General features: G+C 49.0%; 2 protein-coding genes across 6 annotated transcripts in view; one reads left to right on the top strand and one right to left on the bottom strand.

The window, feature by feature from the left end:
• The window catches only part of CCN5 (cellular communication network factor 5), a 13,519-nt gene extending 968 nt beyond the window's left edge, over positions 1-12,551 (bottom strand). The window contains exons 1-4 of the mRNA XM_065922056.1: positions 12,409-12,551; positions 12,143-12,257; positions 7,877-8,093; positions 1,403-1,657 (exon numbers count right to left, since the gene is read on the bottom strand). Coding sequence (XP_065778128.1) covers positions 1,403-1,657; positions 7,877-8,093; positions 12,143-12,202 — 532 coding nt within the window. The 5' untranslated portion in view covers positions 12,203-12,257; positions 12,409-12,551. The remainder of the gene's footprint in view (positions 1-1,402; positions 1,658-7,876; positions 8,094-12,142; positions 12,258-12,408) is intronic.
• Positions 12,552-12,635: 84 nt separating this feature from the next.
• Positions 12,636-21,566, top strand: part of ADA (adenosine deaminase) — an 81,822-nt gene continuing 72,891 nt past the window's right edge. For 3 of the 5 annotated variants that reach the window (XM_065922055.1, XM_065922052.1, XM_065922053.1), the window contains exon 1: positions 12,707-13,031. The gene's annotated coding sequence lies outside the window, so the exon portion shown is untranslated. Of the gene's footprint in view, positions 13,032-21,566 lie in introns of all 5 variants that reach the window. The other 2 variants (XM_065922049.1, XM_065922050.1) reach the window with 2 other exon arrangements.

Below are 21,566 nucleotides of genomic sequence, written 5' to 3'. Positions count from 1 at the left end.
GTCCTTTCACAACAGAGACCTAACCCGGCCCACATGTCACTGGTGCCGTGGTTGATCCACCTTGTGTTATATGCGCGTGTGTGGTATGTAGGGTGTCTGTGTGTTCATATGGCTGTAGACACACACATATGCACACACACAGTGGAGTTCAAATTACATACACGTTGCCCTGTCCTGCTTTTTACATGTAAGGCAAACCTGTTGGCATTCACTGGGTTGGCCAAAAAGATCCTTCGGGTTTGTCTGCATCAGCTTAAGGGAAACCCGAAGGAATTTTTTGGCCAGCCCAATATTTAAACAGATGTATCCTTTTCCATTGTTGGGAGGAGAACAGCTAACAGACCCTGGAATGCTGTGTGACGGACTCTGTCTGAACTACTTTGCTTGTATTTACTCATCCAGGCTTCACAACAGTTCTCTGAGGTGGATGCTCTTATTCTCGTAATTGGAGGAGCTGAGACTCAGAGGAGTTAAGCAATTTTCTCAGAGTCACAGGGCTGGGCTTAGAACTCAGGCAGACTCTGTGCTTAGGCCACCGCGCTCTACTGCCTCTCCTGTGGCACCGTCTTCTATGCAACCAACGCTCTCTCCGGTTGCCTTAGCAAATCATATTCCTATAATAATAATAATGGTTTCCCCAGTGACAATATGTGTGATTATGGCTGATTTGCATTGTGATATAGCAGGAACCAGTACAACATTGTAAAGCAAGTTCCCCCTAATTAAAGATAAGTTTAAAAAATTAAAAAACAAAACTCCTAGTGACCTACCTTACATAACATAATCTCTCAAATTCAAGAGTTTACAGGCTGAGGTCACTGTCTTTCCTGCCCACCCCTAGGCAACCACCTTGCCTCATTCAGTTTAGAACTCCTCTTTTAATAAACCCCAATAATGACATATTAATACTATTACATAATATTTAAACTGTGTTATATTAATATGTATCCATGTCAGTACAATGATAGTCTATATTATAATAACATACCTCCATATTATAACTCGGCTGTGAAATGTGAGAACTTGGTTCAAGTGTCCTAACCCTCCTTTCCTCTCTCTACTCTGCCGCCAATTTTTATTTTTAATTGTCTGTCACTTAAAATTATACACTTGCACCTCTGCATCTTGTTTGGTCAGTTCCACTTTCTTAAGCGTCCCCTTAGCCACCTGCCCCTCCCAGCTTTTGTAAGTATAACCTTGGCTTTGATGGGTCCAGTAGTCCTCGGACCCAAGAGGCCCCGCCCCGCCCCGCCCCGCCCCGCCCCCAACCCCTCCCCCTCCAGGCCCCGCCCCAACCCCTCCCCCTCCCGCCCCCGCCCCAACCCCAACCCCTCCCCCTCCCGGCCCCGCCCCCCCGCCCTCTCCCACCACGCAGGCAGCCCTGGACCAGCCCCGCACTCACCTTGGGCTGGGAGCGGCTGGACCCCCAGCCCCGCTCCCTGGTCGCACACCCACTCCGGGCAGCACCTGCCCGGGACCTCCACCCTCCTGGGGTGCGGACAGTCCCAGCTGGGGAGCCGCACGTCCTCGCTGCACAGGGGCACACACGTGAAGCCGCCGTCCTCGCAGCGGCAGCGGAGCCTGCAGTGTGGCTGAAAGGTTTCCCCGTCCCGGTAGAGGCGCCCGTTCACCTCGCAGCTGCCGTCATCCTCTCCCCCTGCGGAGGAAAAACCGGACCTCCATCGGCGACCTCCCAACTTTTCCCTGGGCAGGGCTGTGCCCGCCGCATCCTCCGCTGGGTCCTCTCTGCAGAGCTGGTGTGGAGGCGCTGGGGACGCAGAGCCCTTGGGGAAAGTGAGCGTTGCAGGGGGCTCCGCCCCTCCTCCACCCCCCACCCCCCACCCCCCACCCCCCACCCCAATCATCACGGTCCTGTCCTGTCACCCGCAGCAAGACAGCGTGACAGGCTGCATCCTGGAACAGGCTTTGCAGGAAGACTGGCCTGGTTTCAGCTCCTTAGCTAGCTATGGACCTTGGCCAAGTGATTCTACTTCTGGGTTTAGTTTCCTCACCTACAAAGTGGGCTTTGAAGTGAAGTGAAAGTCGCTCAGTCTGTCCGACTCTTTTCGGTGACCCCATGGACTGTATAGTCCATGGAATTCTCCAGGCCAGAATACTGGAGTGGGTAACCTTTCCCTTATCCAGGGGATCTTCCCAACCCAGGGATCGAACTCAGGTCTCCCGCATTGCGGGCGGATTCTTTACCAGCTGAGCCACAAGGGAAGCCCAAAGCGGGTTATAATAGTACTTATTTCACACGTGTGGTATAGACTAAATGAATAGTATATGTAATGGATACAACATGAAGGAGACCTTCAACAGACCTACCTGCTCTGTTGTTGTTGTTGTTATTAGTATAAATTATTATGTATTATTAATAATATAAAAATTAATGTATTGCTGACAAGTGCTCAGTTGTGTCCGACTCTTTGCAACTCTATGGACTGTAGCCCGCCAGGCTCCTCTGTCCATGGGGTTTTTCCAGACAAGAATACTGGAGTGGGTTGCCATTTCCTTCTCCAGGGGATCGTCCCAACCCAGGGATGAAACTGGTGTGTCTTGCATCTGCTTCATTGGCAGGCAGATTCTATACCACTAGCATCACCTGGGAAGCCCATATATAATATGATTAGTAATATACATTATTTAATATAAATATATAAAATATCATGACTATTATATACTCACTGAGATTTCATGCCACAAGCTTTCCTTGTCCATCTGCTGCATTACAGTTATCACCGTCAGGTCAGGGCTTAACTTGCTAGCTGTGTGACTTGGGGGAAGTGACTAAACTTCTCTGAATCACTTTAACAATAGCAACGATGAGAACAGTAATTAGAACCTTCAGTGACACAGCATCTAGCACAGGGTCAGGAATTCAAGAAACACTCTTTGGAGGAAGCCCTCAAATATGATGGGCATCACAGCCGCCTCCTCCCCTGGGCGTGAACTCCTGGAGGGCTGGGGCTGACAGTGCTCATCGTGGCTTCTCCTGCGCCAGCTCAGAGCAGAGGTGGGACACACAGAACCGCAGGAAATGCCCCTGAAATGAATGCCTGGCACCAGACTCAGCACATGAGAGACACTGATGAGAGTTGTGATTCCTTACTCCCTTCAGATGCACTGCGCCCTTCCTGGGTACCACCCACTGTGCTCCCAGACAGGACCGAGAGCCAGTTCTTACCCAGGGGGACTCAGGGGTCAGTGCAGGGCACGGGTGTGGACGCTGCATCTCCAGGACAGAATAAAGCGAGAGCCCCGCAGAGGTGTCCGTGAGCCACTCAGGAAGTGCAGAGAAAGGAGGGTTTCCTGGAGATGGGGGTGGCACTTCAGCTAGATCTGGGGGACAAGACTCATGGGAAGCTGCTTTTCCCAGGTCTGCTGAGAAAAACCTCAAATAGGTCCACAAGCATGCAGGAATTTCAGAACCACATAGACTGCTTCAAATCCCAAGGGGTAATAATTTTAGTAAGGTTTCCTGGCATCTCTCCTGGGTCCTCCAGTTCAAAGCTGATTGGGGTGGGGGCGGGGGGGGGGTAATGATCCCTCTGCAGCTGCTCCCCACCCTGGGTCTGTGTGCATCATGTGCGTGGTCCCAGACACCGTGAGGCACCTCCAAATGTACTTGCTGTGAGACCCCCACACCTACACACGTGCAAAACCCTTCTCTTTCTGGGCTGTCTCCAACGGTCTCCTTGTCCAGCAACTTTTCCCAAATAACTTCAGGGCATAATCTTGTGATCTGGTAATTTCTGCATCCCTCTTTCCCTCTGAGAGTCCCTTGCAGGAGAAGGAGCAACAGGGTATTTTTTTTTTTTTACTTGCACCCACTTGCACATTGGTAAAGAACCTGCCTGCCAGTGCATGAGACGTAAGATATGCAAGTCCGATCCCTGGTTCGGGAAGATCCCCTGGAGAAGGAAATGGCAGCTCATTCCAGGATTCTTACCTGGAGAATCCCATGGACAGAGGAGCCTCGTGGTTTATAGTCCATGGGGTTGAAAGAGTCCGACATGACTGAGGCAACTTAGCGTGCACACACTTGTACACTGTGGGACCTAGGCAGGTGACCTAACCTCTCTGAGCCCCATTTCCTTCACACTCAAAACAGGGATTATAATAGGACCTACCTCATTATTAAGGATAAAATGAAATCATGTATATAAAGGACTTGTTCATAGTACCCGCTCCATAATTGGTGCCTCTTACTGCACCATTACCCCACCAAATGGTACCTGTTACACAAGCCCCACCAGAACTGTCATTATTATTCATGCATTCAACAATTATGAGCGCCTACTATGTGCCAGACATTGTTCAAGGCAACTTGTGACATAGCAATGCCTAAAACCAGCCAAAATCCTGCCCTCATTGGAGCTTTTGCTCCAGTGGAAGCAAACACAAGAAACAAAGTTGAGTTTGTGATGTCAGACAGCGATTAGTGCTCGAAAAATAAAGGAGGGCAGGGTTGAGGAGTAGAGCAGGGTTGTAGTTGTTAAGTATGGTGATCAGGGAAGGGCTTACTGAGAAAGTGATGTTTGGGTAAAGATGTGAAGGAGGTGAGAGAATTTGCCACGCATGAATCTGGGGGAAAGAGTGCCGGCAGCAGGAAGAGCTTGTGCAAAGGCCCTGAGGTGGGAGCGTGCCCGGGGTGTTTGGGAGGCCAGTGAGGGTGGAGCAGAGAGCAGGAGAGAGACAGGGAGTTAGATGTGGTCAGAGAGAAAACAGGGGCAGAGTCCTTGTCACCCGCTGAGAGGGCTCTGACTCTTACTCTGAGAAAGTGGGAGGCTGTGGGAGGATTTTAGGCAGAGGAGGGACTTGACCTGTGATCTTATTGACATATATGAAGGAGCCCTCAGGCTGCTGTGCTGAGAACAGACTAGGGGCCAAGGACGGAAGCAAGGAGACAGTTAAGGGGCTTCTGCAAAATCCAGATGAGTTACGGTGGGGATCAGACCCGGTGGAAATATTGTGAAGAATTGACTGCTGGGGAGTGAGTGGGATGTGGAAAAAGACAAAAGAGAAGTCAAGGATGACTTCAGAGTTTGAGGCTGAGCCACAGAAAAGATGGAGTTGTCCTTAGCTGAGCTGGGGAAGCTGTGTTTTTCAAGTGAAGGAGAAGGACTTCCCTGGTGGTCCAGTGGTTAAGACTTAGCCTTCCGATGCAGGGGCTGCGGGTTCGACCCCTGGTTGGGGAGCTAAGATTCCACATGCCTCGACATCAAAAAACCAAAGCATAAGACAAACAATACAGTAACAAACTCAATAAAGACTGAAAATGGTCCACATCAAAAAAAAAAAAAATCTTAAAAGAAAGCGAGCCACACTGAAGGTGCACACAGCTCAGAGGTGGTCCCCTCAGAGAAGGACTGTCCAACTAGTGGGTGAGAGGAGAGATTTGGGCCAGCATGTTCCCTCCAGAGCCAAGACCTAGACTCAGCCTCTGTGAAGTCTTAGTTCTGCCTCACCTGTGGCTTCTCCAGCTCCCAGCCTCCAAACTCAGTACCCCTCATTACACATTCATGAGCACCTGTAATTCATTATACATTCATGAGGCACATTTGGTGTCACCCAACCAGAGCTGGAAGTTGCAGGAAGGAGCAAGGACCAAATAAATTCTTAGCTTCCAGGTATTTAAAGTCTGAATCAAGGTGGAATAAGAATAGCCCTGTAATAAAGTTAGTGACAGTAACTAATCATATACTGAGTGTCAGACAGTAGAGTGAAAGAAACAAAGATTGTGGAGTCAGCTCCTTGAGTTCAAATCCCAGCTCAGCCACTTCTGAGCTGTGTGACCTGGGGCAAATTACTTAACCTCTCTGGGCCTCTTTTTTTCCATTTCCAAAATGGGGATGACAATAGGAGCTACTTCATATGGTTATTGGGAGATTAAATGAGGTGATATTTTGAAACTCTAGTGCCTGGCACATGGTAAGTGCTAGGCATGTGTTCAATAAACAAATATTGCCAAGTGCTTGACATGTGTGATGGTTTATCTAGATGGCAGCCTTATAAGCTAAGTGTTATATTTCTGAGTGTTTTCTTTAGATACATTTTTCTCTCCCTTCATAGGTGATATTTATTTCATTTTTTAAATTGAAGTATATTTGATTTACAATATCATGCCAATCTCTGCTGTATGGCAAAGTGACTCAGTCATTCACATAAAGACATTTTTTACATTCTTTTCCACTCTGGTGTACCTACAGGGAATCCAGTATAGTTCCCTGTGCTATGCACTTGCTATACAGTAGGACCTTTCTTTCTGTTCATCTTTTTTAAAATTTTAATTGGAGGATAATTACTTTATAATATTGTGATGGTTTTTGCCACACATCAACATGAACCAGCCATAGGCATACCTGTGTCCCCTCCATCCCATCCATCTTATATATAATAGCTCACATCTGCTTATCTCAAACTTTCAGTCCTTCCATCTGCAACACTTCTCCCTTGGGCAACCACATTTTTAGGTACCTTTTTATTAGCAATCATCTATAAGTTTATAAAACACATCTCCCTTTTCTCATTATTATACTCCCCTTATCATAAAAAAGTATTTAACAGGGATTTACCATTGATAACTTTATGTCTATAAGTTTTTTTTTTTTAACTCATTTGGCTGTGTTGGGTCTTAGTTGCAACATGCGGGGTCTTCCATCTTGGTTGTGGCATGCAAGATCATTTTAGTTGTGGCATGTGGGATCTAGTTCTCTGACCGGGGATCGAACCCATGCCTCCTACGTTGGGAGTGTGGAGGCTGAGCCGCTGAACCACCAGGGAAGTCCCTATAAGTTGTGTTTTTCTTTTTAACAAGTTTTTTTTTTTTTTTTCTATAGATCGATTCATTGTCAATGATTCATGAACCTTTCTTCCTTTCTCTCTCCCATTCTTTTTTTAAAGTGCTGCATGCACAAAGATGAGTGGTAAAGTGCTCTATAAGGCTTCTTATTAAAAAAAAAAAAAATAGAGCACAGAACAGTCCCTCACCCTTTTCTATTTCTCTAAAGTGGTCGTTCTCCACTGGGGGTGATTTTTCTCCCCAGGCAACATCTGAAGGGAGATGGTCACACTTGCTGTTTGGGGTGCTACTGGTATCCAGCGGGTGGAGACCAGGGATGCTGCTTTAATTCCTCCCATGTACAGAACTGCATCCCACAGCAGAGAATCACTCAGTCTCAAAAGACCCAGGAGAAAAGGTGAGAAACCCTGACCTAAAGCCTACCCAGAGGGCACAAGAGTAGAGCGGTGGGAAGTGTAACATGCTCAAGGTTGCTAGCAGATAGTGAACTCAGGATTCACAGGTTCAACGGCTCCCGACCTCAGAAAAAGACAGAACAGAATGCTGCTTCAGAGCTTGTTTGACCCAGTCCCCAGCTGTGTAACGTTAAACATGTCTGTTAGTATTGTGGAGCCTCAGTTTCCTCATCTATAAAATGGGTCTGAAAGTACTTACCCCAAAGGATTATTGTGAAGATTGTGTGACTTAGGAGGTAAGTGCTTAGCACAGGGCCTGATACATCTTACACCTGAAATAGAGAGCTGCCCTTTCATATTCCCAAGGGTGTCCAGGGTTCTGAGAAAGGGTGGTGACCTCTGGATTGAAGAATCTGGGAGCGCTGCTCAGGGGAGGAGGTGTTTGCCCTCGGATTTGAAAGATGGCTAGATCTGGATGGATAAGAAGGGAGGTAGGCTGTTTGGGTGGTGGGTGTGATCTGGGCAAAGACAAAAGAAAAGAAGTGGGGAGTGGGCTTAGGGAACCTTGTGTCACCAGGTTTGGCTGGGGATGAGAAGGACTTCTCCTGGACTCAGGACCTGAAGGCCTTGACCCCCTCCCCACCACCCCCTCCACCAGACCCGCAAACCTGCTTACAGAGGCACACGGCCCCCCGGCCTCCAGGGCCCGCCCCGGGCTGGCAGACCAGGCCCTGGCTGGGGTCGCAGACGTGGAGATGGTCGCAGGGTTCCCCCAGCCGCCGCGCACACACCCGGCAGCAGTTGCAGCCGTCCAGAACCAGGGGCACCCCCGGTGGGCACTGGGGTGGTGGCCAGGGACAGGCGCATGGTGTGGGGCACAGCTGGGCGCACACCTGCAGAGACAGAGACCCCCTCAGCCAAGGTTGCTCAAGGCGGGCAGCGAGAGCCTCACGACTGACTCCTTCTCTGCCAGGCTGTGCAGGGTAGCGTCCACACCTTGGCCCCGGAGTCACATAGACCTGGCCTTGAACCCCAGCACCCCCCCCCCCCCATCACTCTGTATGAGACAGCGTGGCATTGTGGTCCTGAGCAAGGGCTCTGGATCAGAATTCCAGTCTCTACTCTGTTGCTTATTAGCGGAGCAGCCTTGGGCAAGTTACTTAAGCTCTCTGAGCCTCAACTGCCTCATCTGTGAAGAGGGGGCAATAATGTATAACTCAGAGGATTGTTTTGAGGAGTGCATGAAATGAGGCACATAAAACCTTTAGTACACGGCCTGCCATGCAGGGGATGCTCCATGCATTTAGCTATGATGACTGCTATGTGAATTACAAAAGCGGGCTTAGCCTCTGCCTTCTGGGAACTTACAGAGGCAAAAGCAACAGAACGGAGGATTAAAATGACAGGGTACTATATGTTTTCTAGCAGGAGGACTGTGGATATTTATCCTGAGGACTGAATAAATCTAACAGTATCATGGATGTTTTTGATCTTCGGAACAATCTAGAATATGTTTCCAGATGAGCCTCAAATCAGCCAGGAAACTTGGCCTCCCGTGGGACTTATCAAATCAGAGCTTCCAGAGGCCTAGCTCTGGAATCTATGTTTTTAACGAGCCGTCCAGGGGCATTTGATGCACAGCTAGGTTACTGGTACCTCACCTCCACTCTAGCCCCTCCCCCCCGCCATGTAAAGATGGGGAGACTGAGTTCCAGAGAGAGGAAGGGACACAGTTCCCATGGGTTAGCTACAGGGCTGGGAGTGGGCTTCCCCACTGAAGACCTACAGACCCAGAGTGGGTGTGGCCGTCCTGTAACAGGGAAAAACCCCAGCCAGGGTCCCACCGCCGGGGGCAGGCTCAAGGTATCAACCCAAGTGTCCTGACTGCCCCTTCTCACCTAGGACAGAGAAACAACCAAACCAGAAAGCAGGTACTCTGGGTTCCCCATATGTCCATTGGAAGGTAGGGACCGAGGGCCACGCATAATTCAAGAGGTTCCCAGTGACCCACCTCATCTGTGGATCCTTGGAGGGCTGGAGGGTTTTGTGTAGAGGATGGAAGAATTGGATGCAGTTTAGGAAGGTGAAATTAATAACCTCCTATGTCCTGTGTGTGGCCCCAAAGCAGGCAATGACCTCTCTGCCCTAATCCCTGCCTTTCCCACCCCAGGCCAGAGTCCTGCAAACCTCTCTACGGCCTCCAGTTCCCATCATGGCCACTAGGAGCCGCCCCCCAACTAACAGACCAGCCTCCGGCGTGTGTGTGGGAGGGTGGGTTGCAGACCAGGATGCAATGACAGGGCCCATCAGCGATGGCACTGGTAATATTAGATCCAAGTGTGCAGCTGTGTGCCTGGAGCCTCGCCAGGGGCGAGTTCCCATCTCTGCGGGCATTTCAAGCAGGAGACTGGGTGACACCAGATTCTAGATAGGATGGTCTAGCCTCACCCCTCAAAGTATGGTCTGGACCCACAGCAGCAGCATCACCTGGAAGCTTGTTAGACATGCAGCATCTAGGGGCCTTCCTTATGACTCTGAATCTGCATTTTCATAAATTCAGATGTGATCCACATGGCATTGACCTGAGAAACAATCAGCCGGACTTTGGGTTTCCCTTCTAAACCCTCAGAGGCTGAGCTCCCTGGGTTGGGTGGAAGTAAGCAGAGTGAGGGGGTGGACTTTTGACCAGAACTGGCTCTTGGGTCCTTTCCTCCTGAAAGCAGAGGTGCCAGGACATAAGCCATGTGCTTTGCACCTGGGTTCTCACTTTGGGCTCTCTCTACCGGACAAGCTTGACAAGGCTGGATCTACAGGAGGGACCGCTGATGACTCCGATGACCGTGGCTGTCATTCACCACGGGCGCACCGTGCGCTGAGCTGTGTAACGTGCTAGTTTAACCCTCCAGTGGGAGCTACAGCGTTATGCCCATTTTATTTATTTTTTTGGCTCACCTTGTAGCATGCAAGATCTTAGTTCCCTGACCAGGGATTGAACCCATGCTTCCTGCAGAGGAACCACGGAGTCTTAATCACTGTACTGCCAGGGAAATCCAGCATTATACCCATTTTAAAAACAGGAAAACTGAAGCTTAAAGCGGTATAGTGACATCACCAGTAACAGGTAGATCAGGAACAGAATCAAGACTCATGTGGATCCAAGCCCAGGCTCTTAACTGCGACACCCACCTCTTGTCACCTATGGCTCTGATGCCAGCTTAGCCTCTGCATCAACTTACTGTTTGCTCAAGAGGGATGGGGACAAGTCAGGGAGGGTGTTTCAGCACAGCCAAGGAGAGAGAGGTCCTGTCTAGTCTCTATCTCTATTCCCTTTCCAACCAGCCTGTCTCTATGTTCAAACTGTCCCATCACTCTTGGTTCCCCCAGACCTTTGCTGTGGTCCCCAGCAGGGCAAGAGCCCTGGACAGGGAATCTTCCAGGCAAGAGCTGAAATCCAAGTTCTACCACTGACTTGCTGTGTGGCCTTGGACACTTCTCTGCTGCATCAAGAGAGGAGAGGTGTCCTCCTCAGTAAAATGGGGTGGAGACCCCCCGTCTTGGAGTCAGGGATTTAATGAGGTCACGGCCAGCTTCTGGTCACTGTGGCCTGGTTTGTTTCCAGGTCTCTGCCACCTGCCTCTGTCCACAGGCCTGAGCTCAGGAGCTCACAGCCTGCCTGCGAGACTTGCAGTTCTCTCTCTGAGGATTGTCACGGCTTTCATGTGCGTGATGACTAAGTCCCTGTGTTCTGTGTGGGATGCTGCCTGGCTTCCTGGGGCCTGGGAAGAATGGAGGGCTGGGGGAGAGAACGGGGAGTCTAGGACTGCTTCATTTTGACCTTGTCTTTAATCCCAGGCCTAGAACCCCAAGTCCCCGGCTCCCACTACCCAAGCTACCCTTCCTGGCATCATCTCCTGCTCATCCTGGTTTGGAAGAATAAAAAGCAGGGTTAGGATGCCAGCAGGGTTCTCAGCCTTCCCCCAGCCACTGCTTGGACCCAGGAGAGAGGCGTTCCTGCCTGTGATTCTCAAAAGAGCATGAAAATATAGTGAGATCATAGCTTGCAGCAGGGCCAGTCCCCATGACACCAGGAACTTGGCATTTGTTAAGGTGATGGCAGGCTCAGCAACTGTGGCCTTGGTCCAGGTTGGAGGTGGAGAGATACAGACTGCAGTCCCCTCTCCTCACACCCAGGCCTGTCCTGGTCTGTCTCCTCTATTACTCAAATGCTGTGTGGTTTCAAGCAAGTTGCTTACCCTCTCTGAGCCTTGCTTGACTGAAAACAGGAAATAATCATTCCTGATGACGTTGTTGGGCATGTTAGGCAAGGTGGATGCCTAACGGGCCCTTTGAAAATATCCCACAGGAAAAGGTCTTTATTCTCTAGAGCTCTCTCCCTACCCCCTCCAGCTAGGGTCAGCTGGCCACTCACTGCCCGAGGGCCAAACAGCATTAATGCCTTTGTATGAACCTTCCAATGGGCTAGGCACCCAACGTCCGTTCAAATCCTGGCTCCTAGTTAGACAAAGCAGGCCCCCTATTGAGGCTCCCTATTTATAATGAGGGGACCAGCTTCTGTTTGCAGAGGGACTTTAGGGATTGATAGTCATAAAAGTCCTCTTAAGCATTTGTCATATTCTAGGTCCTGTGCTAGGCTCTGGAGATGAACTATGATAAATGACCTTCCCAAAGGCCTCATGGACATTACACCCATTTACCTGAGGAAGGAGCTAGGGCTCAGAGGGGGGAAGGGATTGTCTGAGGTCACGCAGCAGACTTGGTCGGAGGGAGGCAGCTCTCTGGGCACCTGGGAGGGAAGCTCAGCTGAGTCCCATCATAGGAGGCCCACAGGAATTCTTCCAGGGGGTCCTTGACCGTGATTTCACATCTCCCCCACCACACCAAGGAAGCCAGCAGTACAGTTCAGGGCCCGGGGCCCCCTTACCTTGGAGAGGAGGCAGAGGAGGGAGAAGGCGAGGAGGTGGGTCTGAAATGTGCCTCTCATGTCACTGTGTCCCCCACGGAGCCAGCTTTGAGCCTCAGAGGCAGGACCTGTAAGTCTTTATGTTCCGGCGGCTGTGAGGTCACTCCCAGGCACACACACACACACACACATGCACGCACACACACACACACACACACACACACACACTGGCCTTTGTAGCCCTGTTTCTCTCCCATCCTCATCTTCCCACTGATGAGCCCATTTACCTGGAGGTGAGACCTCCGAGGCCACCACGGAGGTGCTTGCCAGAGTGTGTGCGTGTGTGTGTGTGTGTGTGTGTGTGTGTGTGTGTGAAAGTCAGAGCCAGTGCCAATGCCGAGAGCCTGTGACAGGCTGGCAGGGGCCTCACTAGCTCCTCCCAGCCCCAAAGGGCCTGCCCAAGCTGCTGCTGGAGCGGCTGCAGCCCTGGCCGACCCCGGCAGTGGAGGGGGTGCTGTGGATCCAGAAAGTGCTCTGCAGACACCCCCCTTGCAGAGCTGACCCCAGTCCTCCCAAGCCCCGTGGTCCGAACTCCCGGCGGCTTCAGCGGGCCTGCGGTTTCTGGCAGGAAGATTGGCAGCCGTCCAGAAGCGGGTGTGACCCAGAGCAAAACTTCCCTGGGCGGCCCGTTTGCTTTTGGCAACCAGGAGCCTCCCCATGGCCTGCTTGCTGAGCTGTGAATGGTAACCTGCAGTGGCTGAGCCCACGCGGGCTGGACCTAGTGTGCGCTCTTGCTGGGCCCTGCTATATGCTGGGGTCCTCAACAGTGATCTGCAAGAACCAAATCCTTTTTGTTGAATTCAATCAACTCTGAGGCCCCTCTGTGGTGTCTCCAGTTCCTGAAGAGGAGGTAAGCTGAGAGGGGGAAAGGACAGTAAGGGGGGGGCAGGTGGAATTTCAGGGAATATAGAGGAAGGGTCCTGTTCAGACAGAGGGTGAGGGTGAGCTCTCTGAAGCGGGAACCAGGGATAAAGGTAGTGAGAGAGGGCGATGCTCCAGGCAGAGGGAACAGCACATAGATGCCTAGAGGTGGGGGACCGCGTGATAGGAAGGCCTATTCTGGGAGCCAAGAATGCCTTCTGTGTCTGGAGCTGACAGTGAGGTGGGAAGCAGTGTCACACATGAGGGGGTAAGATACATAAAATTCACACACACATGAAATTCATACCACCAGAGACTCTGAGCTTCCAATGGAGGGGGCCAGGTTCGATCCCTGCTCAGGGAACTAGATCCCACAGGCTGCAAGTAAGAGTTCACAGGCTACAACTAAAGATCCTGATGCTCTGTGATGACGTAAAGGATGGGATGGGAGTCAGGGTGGGAGGGAAGCTCAAGAAGGAGGGGATATATATATACATATAGCTGATTCCCTGGTGGCTCAGATGGTAAAGAGTCTGCCTGCAATGTGGGAGACCCAGGTTCAATCCCTGGGTTGGGAAGATCTCCCGGAGAAGGGAATGGCAACCCACTCCAGTATTCTTGCCTGGAAAATTCCATGAATGAAAGAGCCTGGAGGGCTATAGTCCATGAGGTCACAAAGAGTTGGACTTGACTGAGTGACTAATATACACACACATAGCTGATTCACTTTGTTGTGCAGCAGAAACTATCACAACATTGTAAAGCAATTATACTCCAATTAAAAAAAGAATACTGGAAGTAAAAGAAAAACAGTGCAGACCCCACATGCCCCAGCGAAGATCCTGCAGAGACACAATCAAGCCTCGGTGCATCGAAATAAATAAATAGATATTTTTAAAAATCTCACCACCAGTATCACTAGGAGGGGGAAGGTATAAAGACATGAGCTTTGATTGTAGAATTTGGCAAAGGTAACACTAGAGGTGGTGTCAAGTGTGGCTGGAGAAGGCTTTGACCCCCATCATCTCCCCCAGTATCTCAAATCTCAAAGTGATGGAGCTGGCCAGCAGAAGAGTCCGGAAAGCACAGTTGGCACGGAAGAAGAGTGATTTGATACTGGGAGCAATTCCAGGACGAGGAGTTAATATGAACAGAGGTTGAAGATGAAAATGTGGGATTTGATCATTTACGGCTGGAGGAAGTGGCTGAGGGTGAGGGTTGCGGGTCCCCAGACTTGGAGAGAAGGAGAAACAGTGTTGTTTATTCAGGCTCGTGTTTGAGTTAGAGGCAGGCTTAGGGTATTCTACACTCAGGGTGGGTCAGTTTTGGAATATCCACCACCTTCCTATAACAAAGTGTTATCAGTCATCAACGTGAGAAGAAACAAATATAGTTCATTTATGAACCAGAATTTGTACTTACCATGCGAAAATGTTACCCTTCGAAGTCTACACTGTTTGACTTTTCTAAATTTTAAACACAAATTAAAATTTCAAGAAGCCACCTGGGATGACAGACTTGAACTCCCTGTATCTTCATCTTCTCCATCACTCTACAGTCATTGGTTATTTTTTTAATCTACTCGTGAGATGCAGAAATATGTGGTACCGCGGCGTTGGAGGCAGGAACGGTACTTGGAGCAAGTACGAAAGATTCCGAGCTGTTAGGAACTGACTCTCTTGGTGAAGCTGTGCTCCCGAGACCCTGTGTGCTGGTGGCAACTGCATCCCTAGAAATTCTCCATGTCGAAGAGGTTTATTAAAGGATAAATCAAAACGTGCTGATGTGAAGCTTAGCTACATGTTATTAAAATACAACTGGTGTTAGTCACTCAGTCATATCTGATTCTTGGCAACCCCATGGACCGTAGTCCACCAGGCTCCTCTGTCCATGAAATTCTCTAGGCAAGAATACTGGAGTGGGTAACCATTCCCTTCTCTAGGGGATCTTCCCATCCCAGGGATCAAACCCTGGTCTCCTGGGTCGCAAGAGTCGGATATGACTTAGCAACTAAACCATCCCAGGTGGCCCTTGTGGTAAAGAAGCTGCCTGCCAATGCAGGAGACACAGGTTCAATCCCTGGGCTGGGAAGCTCCTCTGGAGGAGGAAATGGCAACTCACTCCAGTATTCTCGCCTAGAAAATTCCATGGAGGGAGGAGTCTGGCAGACTACAGTCCATGGGGTCGCAAAGAGTCAGACGTGAGTAAGCAACTGCACATTTATTTATTTATTTTCTATGTTTTGGCCATGCCAGGATCTTAGCACCTCAATCAGGGATCGAAACCCATGCCTGCCACAGTGGAAGTGCAGTGTCTTAACCACTAGACAGCTAGAGAAGTTCTAGGTCCCTGGTTTTAATAATAATGAAAGTGATTACATATTGAGCACCCAGTAGGAGCTGCCCCTATGCTGAGTACTTTTTATAAAAAGTGGTGTTTCTAATCCTTGTCATCCATACTTTAATTTTTAAAAAAAAGAGAAAAAATGAAGTCCAGAGAGGTTAAGCAACTTGCTAAAGGTCACACAGCTAGAAAACAGAGCCAGATTTTCAGCGGAGGTTCATATGACTCCAAAACCTATGCTGTGGTTATTTATTTTTGCTACTGCTTAGAAAGCTCTCTGTGGCATATATTTTTTAAAATTGAGGGGTAACATATAAACAGAAATGCTTACAGTGCACTAGTGTTAAATGCACATCTCAACAACTCTTCACATATGTACACACCCATGTAACCACCACCAAGATACATTTCCAGAAAGTTTCTGACGCCTCTTCCAAAACTATACACTCTGCCTCCCAAGGTACTCACTGTTCTGACCTCTATCACCATGGATTAATTTTTGCAGGGAGGAACAGTTTTGTTTTGGCTTTTTATTTTATTTTTTCACTTTTTATTTTGTGTTGGGGGATGGCTGACTAACAACGCTGATAGTTTCAGGTGACCAGTGAAGGGACTCAGCCATACACATACATGTATCCATTTGGGAGGAACAACTTTGAACCACTTCTGCCTCTGAGGCAAGAAGGAAGATAGAACAGCTAGGAGGCGTGAGGGGGAGGTGGAGAAAGGCACTTTGTTCACAGCAGTGTCCGTATCAGAGGAGGAGCCCCGCCCCCATCAGTGCGGGGAGGCCGGTGTGCTTTCGGAGGCAAGCGAAGGAGGCTCAGAGTGTGCTGCGCCGGGAGGTGACAAGACTCCAGTGGAAGCGCTGCCTCCTGCCTCAGGGGCCCCTCTGAGTCAGAGCACGTGTTTGTGCTTGGAGCTTGTTCTCTCTAAATAACCGAAGTCGGGCGAGTGTGGACAGCGGGCGGTCCTGGGGCCTGGCCAGTTCAGGAAGCACGTGGGTTGGCATCACGGCGTCGGGTGATGAGAGTGTGCGTGATGAACACACATCACAAAACGCCTAAAATCCGCGGCAGGGGCTGCCCCTGTGCTGACTGGTTACTGGGGTTCAGGCCCCCAAAGTGCCACGTTCGGCACTAGAGGGATGTGAGAGTCCGGGGAACCCATGAGACTTGGCTAGTGCTATAGGTTCCTCTAAATAAGGCCCTAGAATGAGCACAGATGCTCTTTGCACTACCAGAAGCAAATTTCAGGCTTGTAAGTCAAAAAGTCTCCACTTCAAATCCTGGCTCCCCCAGTGACTTTTGGCACTGGGACCAGGATGCAGAAAGAGAGGTGCCAAGGGAGAAAAAAGGAAGGAGTTCTCACTCTAAGGTGCGGACCTGGCACGTGTGGAACGGGGAGAGTGAGGGACTCCTTAAAAGTGAGGCATCCAGGCATACCTCCCTGGCAGTCCAGTGGTTAAGGCTGTTTGCTTCCACTGCAGGGGGCACATGTTTAATCCCTGGTAGGGGAACTAAGATCCTGCCTGCACAGGGAAAAAAAACCCTGCACAAAATGAGTTTATGGTAGGAACTCAAGAAATATGGGTTGACTGGCTAAATGACAACTCCCTATCCCAGTGTTTGAATTGGGGTACATTAGGCTATGCAGAGGTCACAAAAAAACTCCCAGATCTCAATGGCTTAACCCAACAAAGGTTTAGTTTTGGTTCAAAAGGTCCAGTGAAGTTGCACAGATCTTCTCCATCTTGTAGCTGCATTCTCTCAAACCACCCTTCCCTACTCAAATGTGTGGTCTGATACAGCAACACCATTCAGTTGCTTGTTTGAAATGAAGAATTTCAGATCCTCCCCTCCCCGCCCCACAGCAGGAGCTACATTTAATAAGACTCCCAGGTGATTTGTATGCACATTGCAGTTTGTGAATCACCATTCTAGACCAGTGGGCTCCAAGGTCACCTTGGAGGAGAGAGATGGAGAAAGCACACTGGCTCGTCACTGCCCCAAACCGGAAGTGACGACGTGCACCTCTTCCGCTCACATTTCATTGGCCAGAACAAGTCACGTGACCCCAACTTGACTGCAAGGGAAGCTGGGAAATGTGATCTTTCTCTGTAGGTCCCTGAAGAGGAATCAGAGTGAGAAACAGATGGCATATTCTTTGCCACAGTGTCTGAGGGTCTGGGACACAGACTTCTGTGGCCTTTGATTTCGCCCATTTTTGTTTTGAGGTGGCCTTCTTGTTCTTTCGGACCTAAGCCAGGCCTGACACTTGAGAGTCTAGGAAATGCCTCTGAAAAGTGAAACTGGGGAAACACCTCTTCAGCTCAGGGTGCAGCATATGGGAGTCAACAACAAGTGTCTGCAGGTGCAAGGATGAAGCCAGTTTCAGCCATTCACAGCTTGTCAGCTTCCTCCCTGCCTTCCTCCTTTGTGTTCAATGCACATCTACATGCCAAACCCTGTGCAAGAAGCTGGAGAGATTGGGGTGTGTGTGTGGGGGGGGGGGTCTGTGTGAATAAATGCTCAACACTGGGGACATCACTGTTGCTACAGTAGGGTCGTGGGGGCAGACAAACCCAAACAGACCCTGACCCCAGCAGGGCTGGGAGAGTCAGGGTCAGTGCTCCTATGGCTGGACGTACTCGGGTAAGAGGGAACCCCGTACCATGGAAAGATCAAGAATCAGATGAAAATCCCAGCTCTGACACTTGCTACATGGCTGTGTGTAAGTGGCCTCACCTCTCTGGGACTCTCTTTCCCTTTTGTGGAAATTGGGATCTATGGCAGAGCCTGATGGAAACCCATTCCAACATCCTTTCTCCCCTCCTTCCCTCATAATCAAACCCTGATTTTATTTGGGCTGGCAGTGCACTCAACTTTGCAGCTAGGCATGGCCATGTGACCGGTCCCAGCAATGAGATACATGAAGAAGTGTTATGTGCAAATTCTGGGAAGGCTTCTGAAAGGGAAGAGCATCCCTCCTGTCCCAATACCACCCTTCCTTCCTTCCTCCTGCTTCCAGTCAGTCATCAGACGTGATGGTGAAGCTTGACAGCCATCTTGGACTGAGAGGGTATCTTAAAGATGGCCCTCAGGTGCAGAGGAAGGAAGAGGAGAAATAAAAACAGAGCCTGGATCTCTGATGACATCAGAGCTGCCATTTGCACCCTGAATTTCACCTACAGAGGCCATTCACATGATTTTAAAAATAGTATAGATATTACTACAAGAATACTATGAGAATATTAATATAGTAATAATAAAATGTTACTATATATTATTCTGTCTACATATAACAGGTGCATGTTTATGCCCTTTTGTTTAAGCCACCATTGTTTTGAGTATTGCTGGTGTAAAAGTATTATTGATTTTTATTATTGATCGTGTATCTGGCAAACTTGCTCATCTCTCTTATTTGTTCTGATATGTTGTCAGTTTATTTCATTTTTCAAGGTAACGGATCACACCATCAACAAAGAATAGTTTTCTCTCTTCCCTTCCAATCTTTATACCTCTTATTTTGTTTCCTTTTAGCTGTAGTCTGAATCTGGCACTATGTGTTAAGCATTTTTTGTTATTGTTTAGTCACTAAGTTGAGTCCTATTCTTTGCGACCCCATGGACTGTAGCCCACCAGGCTCCTCTGTCCATGGGATTGCCCAGGCAATAAAACTGGGTGGGCTGCCATTTCCTTCTCCAGATGAGTTAAGCATTAGCAGTGATAATGGGCATTCTTGGTTTGTTCCTGATCCTAACAGGCACATAAAGTTTCTCCACTAGGAATCATATTTTCTGGAGGTTTTTTGATACTGACCTATCAACCAAATGAAGAAACTTCTCTTATGCTCCTTGTTTGCTAAGATTAAAAATAAATAAATAAATATCTAAGGTTTTAAAATAAGTACCAAAGGTTCTTATCAAAAGTTTTTTCTGCATCAGTTGACAATCATTGGGTTTTTAAAATATTTTTTGTATATTTATTTGTTTGGCTGTACTGGGTCTTAGTTGAGGCATATGGGATCTTTGATCTTCGTTGCAGCATTCAGGATCTTTTTTAGCTGCAGCATGTGAGATCGAACCCGGGCCCCGTGCATTGGGAACACATGGTCTTAGCCATTGGACCACCAAGGAAGTCCTTGGCCTGTTTTTTCCCTTTTGATTTAATGACTCAGTGAATCATACTGGTGGATTTTTTGATGTTAATGTATTTCTGGGATAAGCCCTTCCTAATGGTAAGGTATTATCGTTATTTTAACACACTGCTGAATTCAGTCCACTAATACTGTAGTTAGTATTTTTTCCATCCTGTATTCATAAATGAAATGAGCTTATCATTTTCTTTTATTGTGCTGTCTTCTCTGGTTTTGGCAACCAAGATGACACTTGTCTCATCAATAAACTAGGTTGGCTTTTGAGGGGATGTGGAGTAGCTACTTGTATAAGCTAGGCATTCATTGTTCCTTTAAAATTCAGCAGAACTCACCTATAAGGATGTTTGGGTCTGATTTGGGAGAGCAGGAGAGCTCTGGCTACCACTTCAGTTTCTTTAATACTAATTAACCTATTAACATTCTCTATTTCTTCTTGGACCCATCTTTTGGCATCTTATAACTTTCTAGAAATGTATCCATTTTCCCTAAGCTTTCAAATTCCTAACAATATAACTGTTCACAGTAGTTTTAAAGTTATGCTTAGTCCCTGTTAAATTAATATCATTCTCCTTTTCCACACTATAGTTTATCTATTGTACCTTAACTCTTTGGTCATGATCAATCTTATCAGGACCCTGTCTCAAATGAATTCTCAAGTGAATTCCATCCCAGAAGTGGCTTTGGGTCCCGTTGTTTTTTCAGTCTTTTGTTCTCTAGTTCATTCCCAGAAGGTGTTCTGAATGGGCAGGGCATTGTGCAGCTGAATCTCATTTTGGCCCTTGCAGTCCTGAGGTGTTCTACATCGTCAGTGAGGCCACCTCCATCAGGAAGGTCCAGAGAGGGGCCCCCGCCAATGGCCATGAGTTGCTCAAGTCTGGGTTCCTGCCCCAGAGGGCGAGGCTCCATCTCCTCTACACTGGCAGCCCCTACACTGCCCCCGCCTCTGGTCATGTTGGGAGGGGCTGGTGGGCGAATTGCTGCTGCTGCTGCCTGCTCATCCAGCCTGCAGATAGCCAGCCCCCAGGTACCCCTCTATGGCCTCTTCTGCACATTCCTCAGTCTGGGCAGAAGCTCAAAGGTCTGTTTCTGGCCCTGAGATCCCAGGTACCACCATGAACTTCCTTCCCTGCCGCCAACACCCCAGTACAGTTATGGGACTTTAACACTTGGCTTCAGTCTGAACTGGTGTGCTTCTGTGCGCAGGGAGGGGCCAGGCGGTCCTGCAAGGAGGGGGTGAGAGGTGGTACTCTCGGGTCACATGTGTGACTGCCTCTGTACATGGATGCTCATGCCAGTGTGAACTGGGGTGGTCCTCATTTGCTGGGTGAGGGGGTTGGGACAGGGGGCCGAGAATGCAGCTGGTGAGGCAAAGGCAAACGGGCTGGGGAGCTGGGAGAAGTCATGATGGAACATGGGATTCAGAAATTGGCACCAGAGTTTACTCACAGGCCTGGAATGCCAGAGAAAAGACACTGAACTTGGCATGTGCTGGATGGTAGATGTATATTTGTTGCATGAATGAATACATGAATGAATGAATGGAGGAACCCAAGCTTTAATTTCCTTCTCACTCTGTACATTCTCGGGCAAATTTCTTGGCCTTGCTTGGTCTCAGTTTCCTCATCTGTAAAATGGGAGAGGGGTGGGTTCCATATCTTATAGTGCCTCTTTCTCTAGGGATTTCTGGAAGCATTTCTGGAGTGGCAGCTCTGACCCAGAGGGAAGTATGCAGTATGGGCCCTCAAGAAGGCAGAATTCTGAAAGGTCAGGAGCAGAGGTGGTTCCTATAGATTCTCTGATGTCTGAATAATTATCAGAGTTCAGGGGACCCCACTGAGTTAGAATTAGCTGGTCAGGAGGAACCAGACACCAGAGCAGAAGTGGCTTTGCATTTGGCCAGACATCCCTTAGAGAAGGCAGATAACAGGTTAGGTTACTGCCTCCCCATCCAGGAGCCCCCTCATCATTCAGGATATCCATTCATCCATTTATCTGTTCTTTTAATGATCCATCCATCTACCCA

The sequence above is a fragment of the Muntiacus reevesi genome, chromosome 2 (assembly GCF_963930625.1).
Source record: "Muntiacus reevesi chromosome 2, mMunRee1.1, whole genome shotgun sequence".
NCBI classification, from domain to species: Eukaryota; Metazoa; Chordata; class Mammalia; order Artiodactyla; family Cervidae; genus Muntiacus; species Muntiacus reevesi.
The sequence above is the reverse complement of the archived record's forward strand: the minus strand, read 5'-3'. Positions and strand labels throughout refer to the sequence as shown.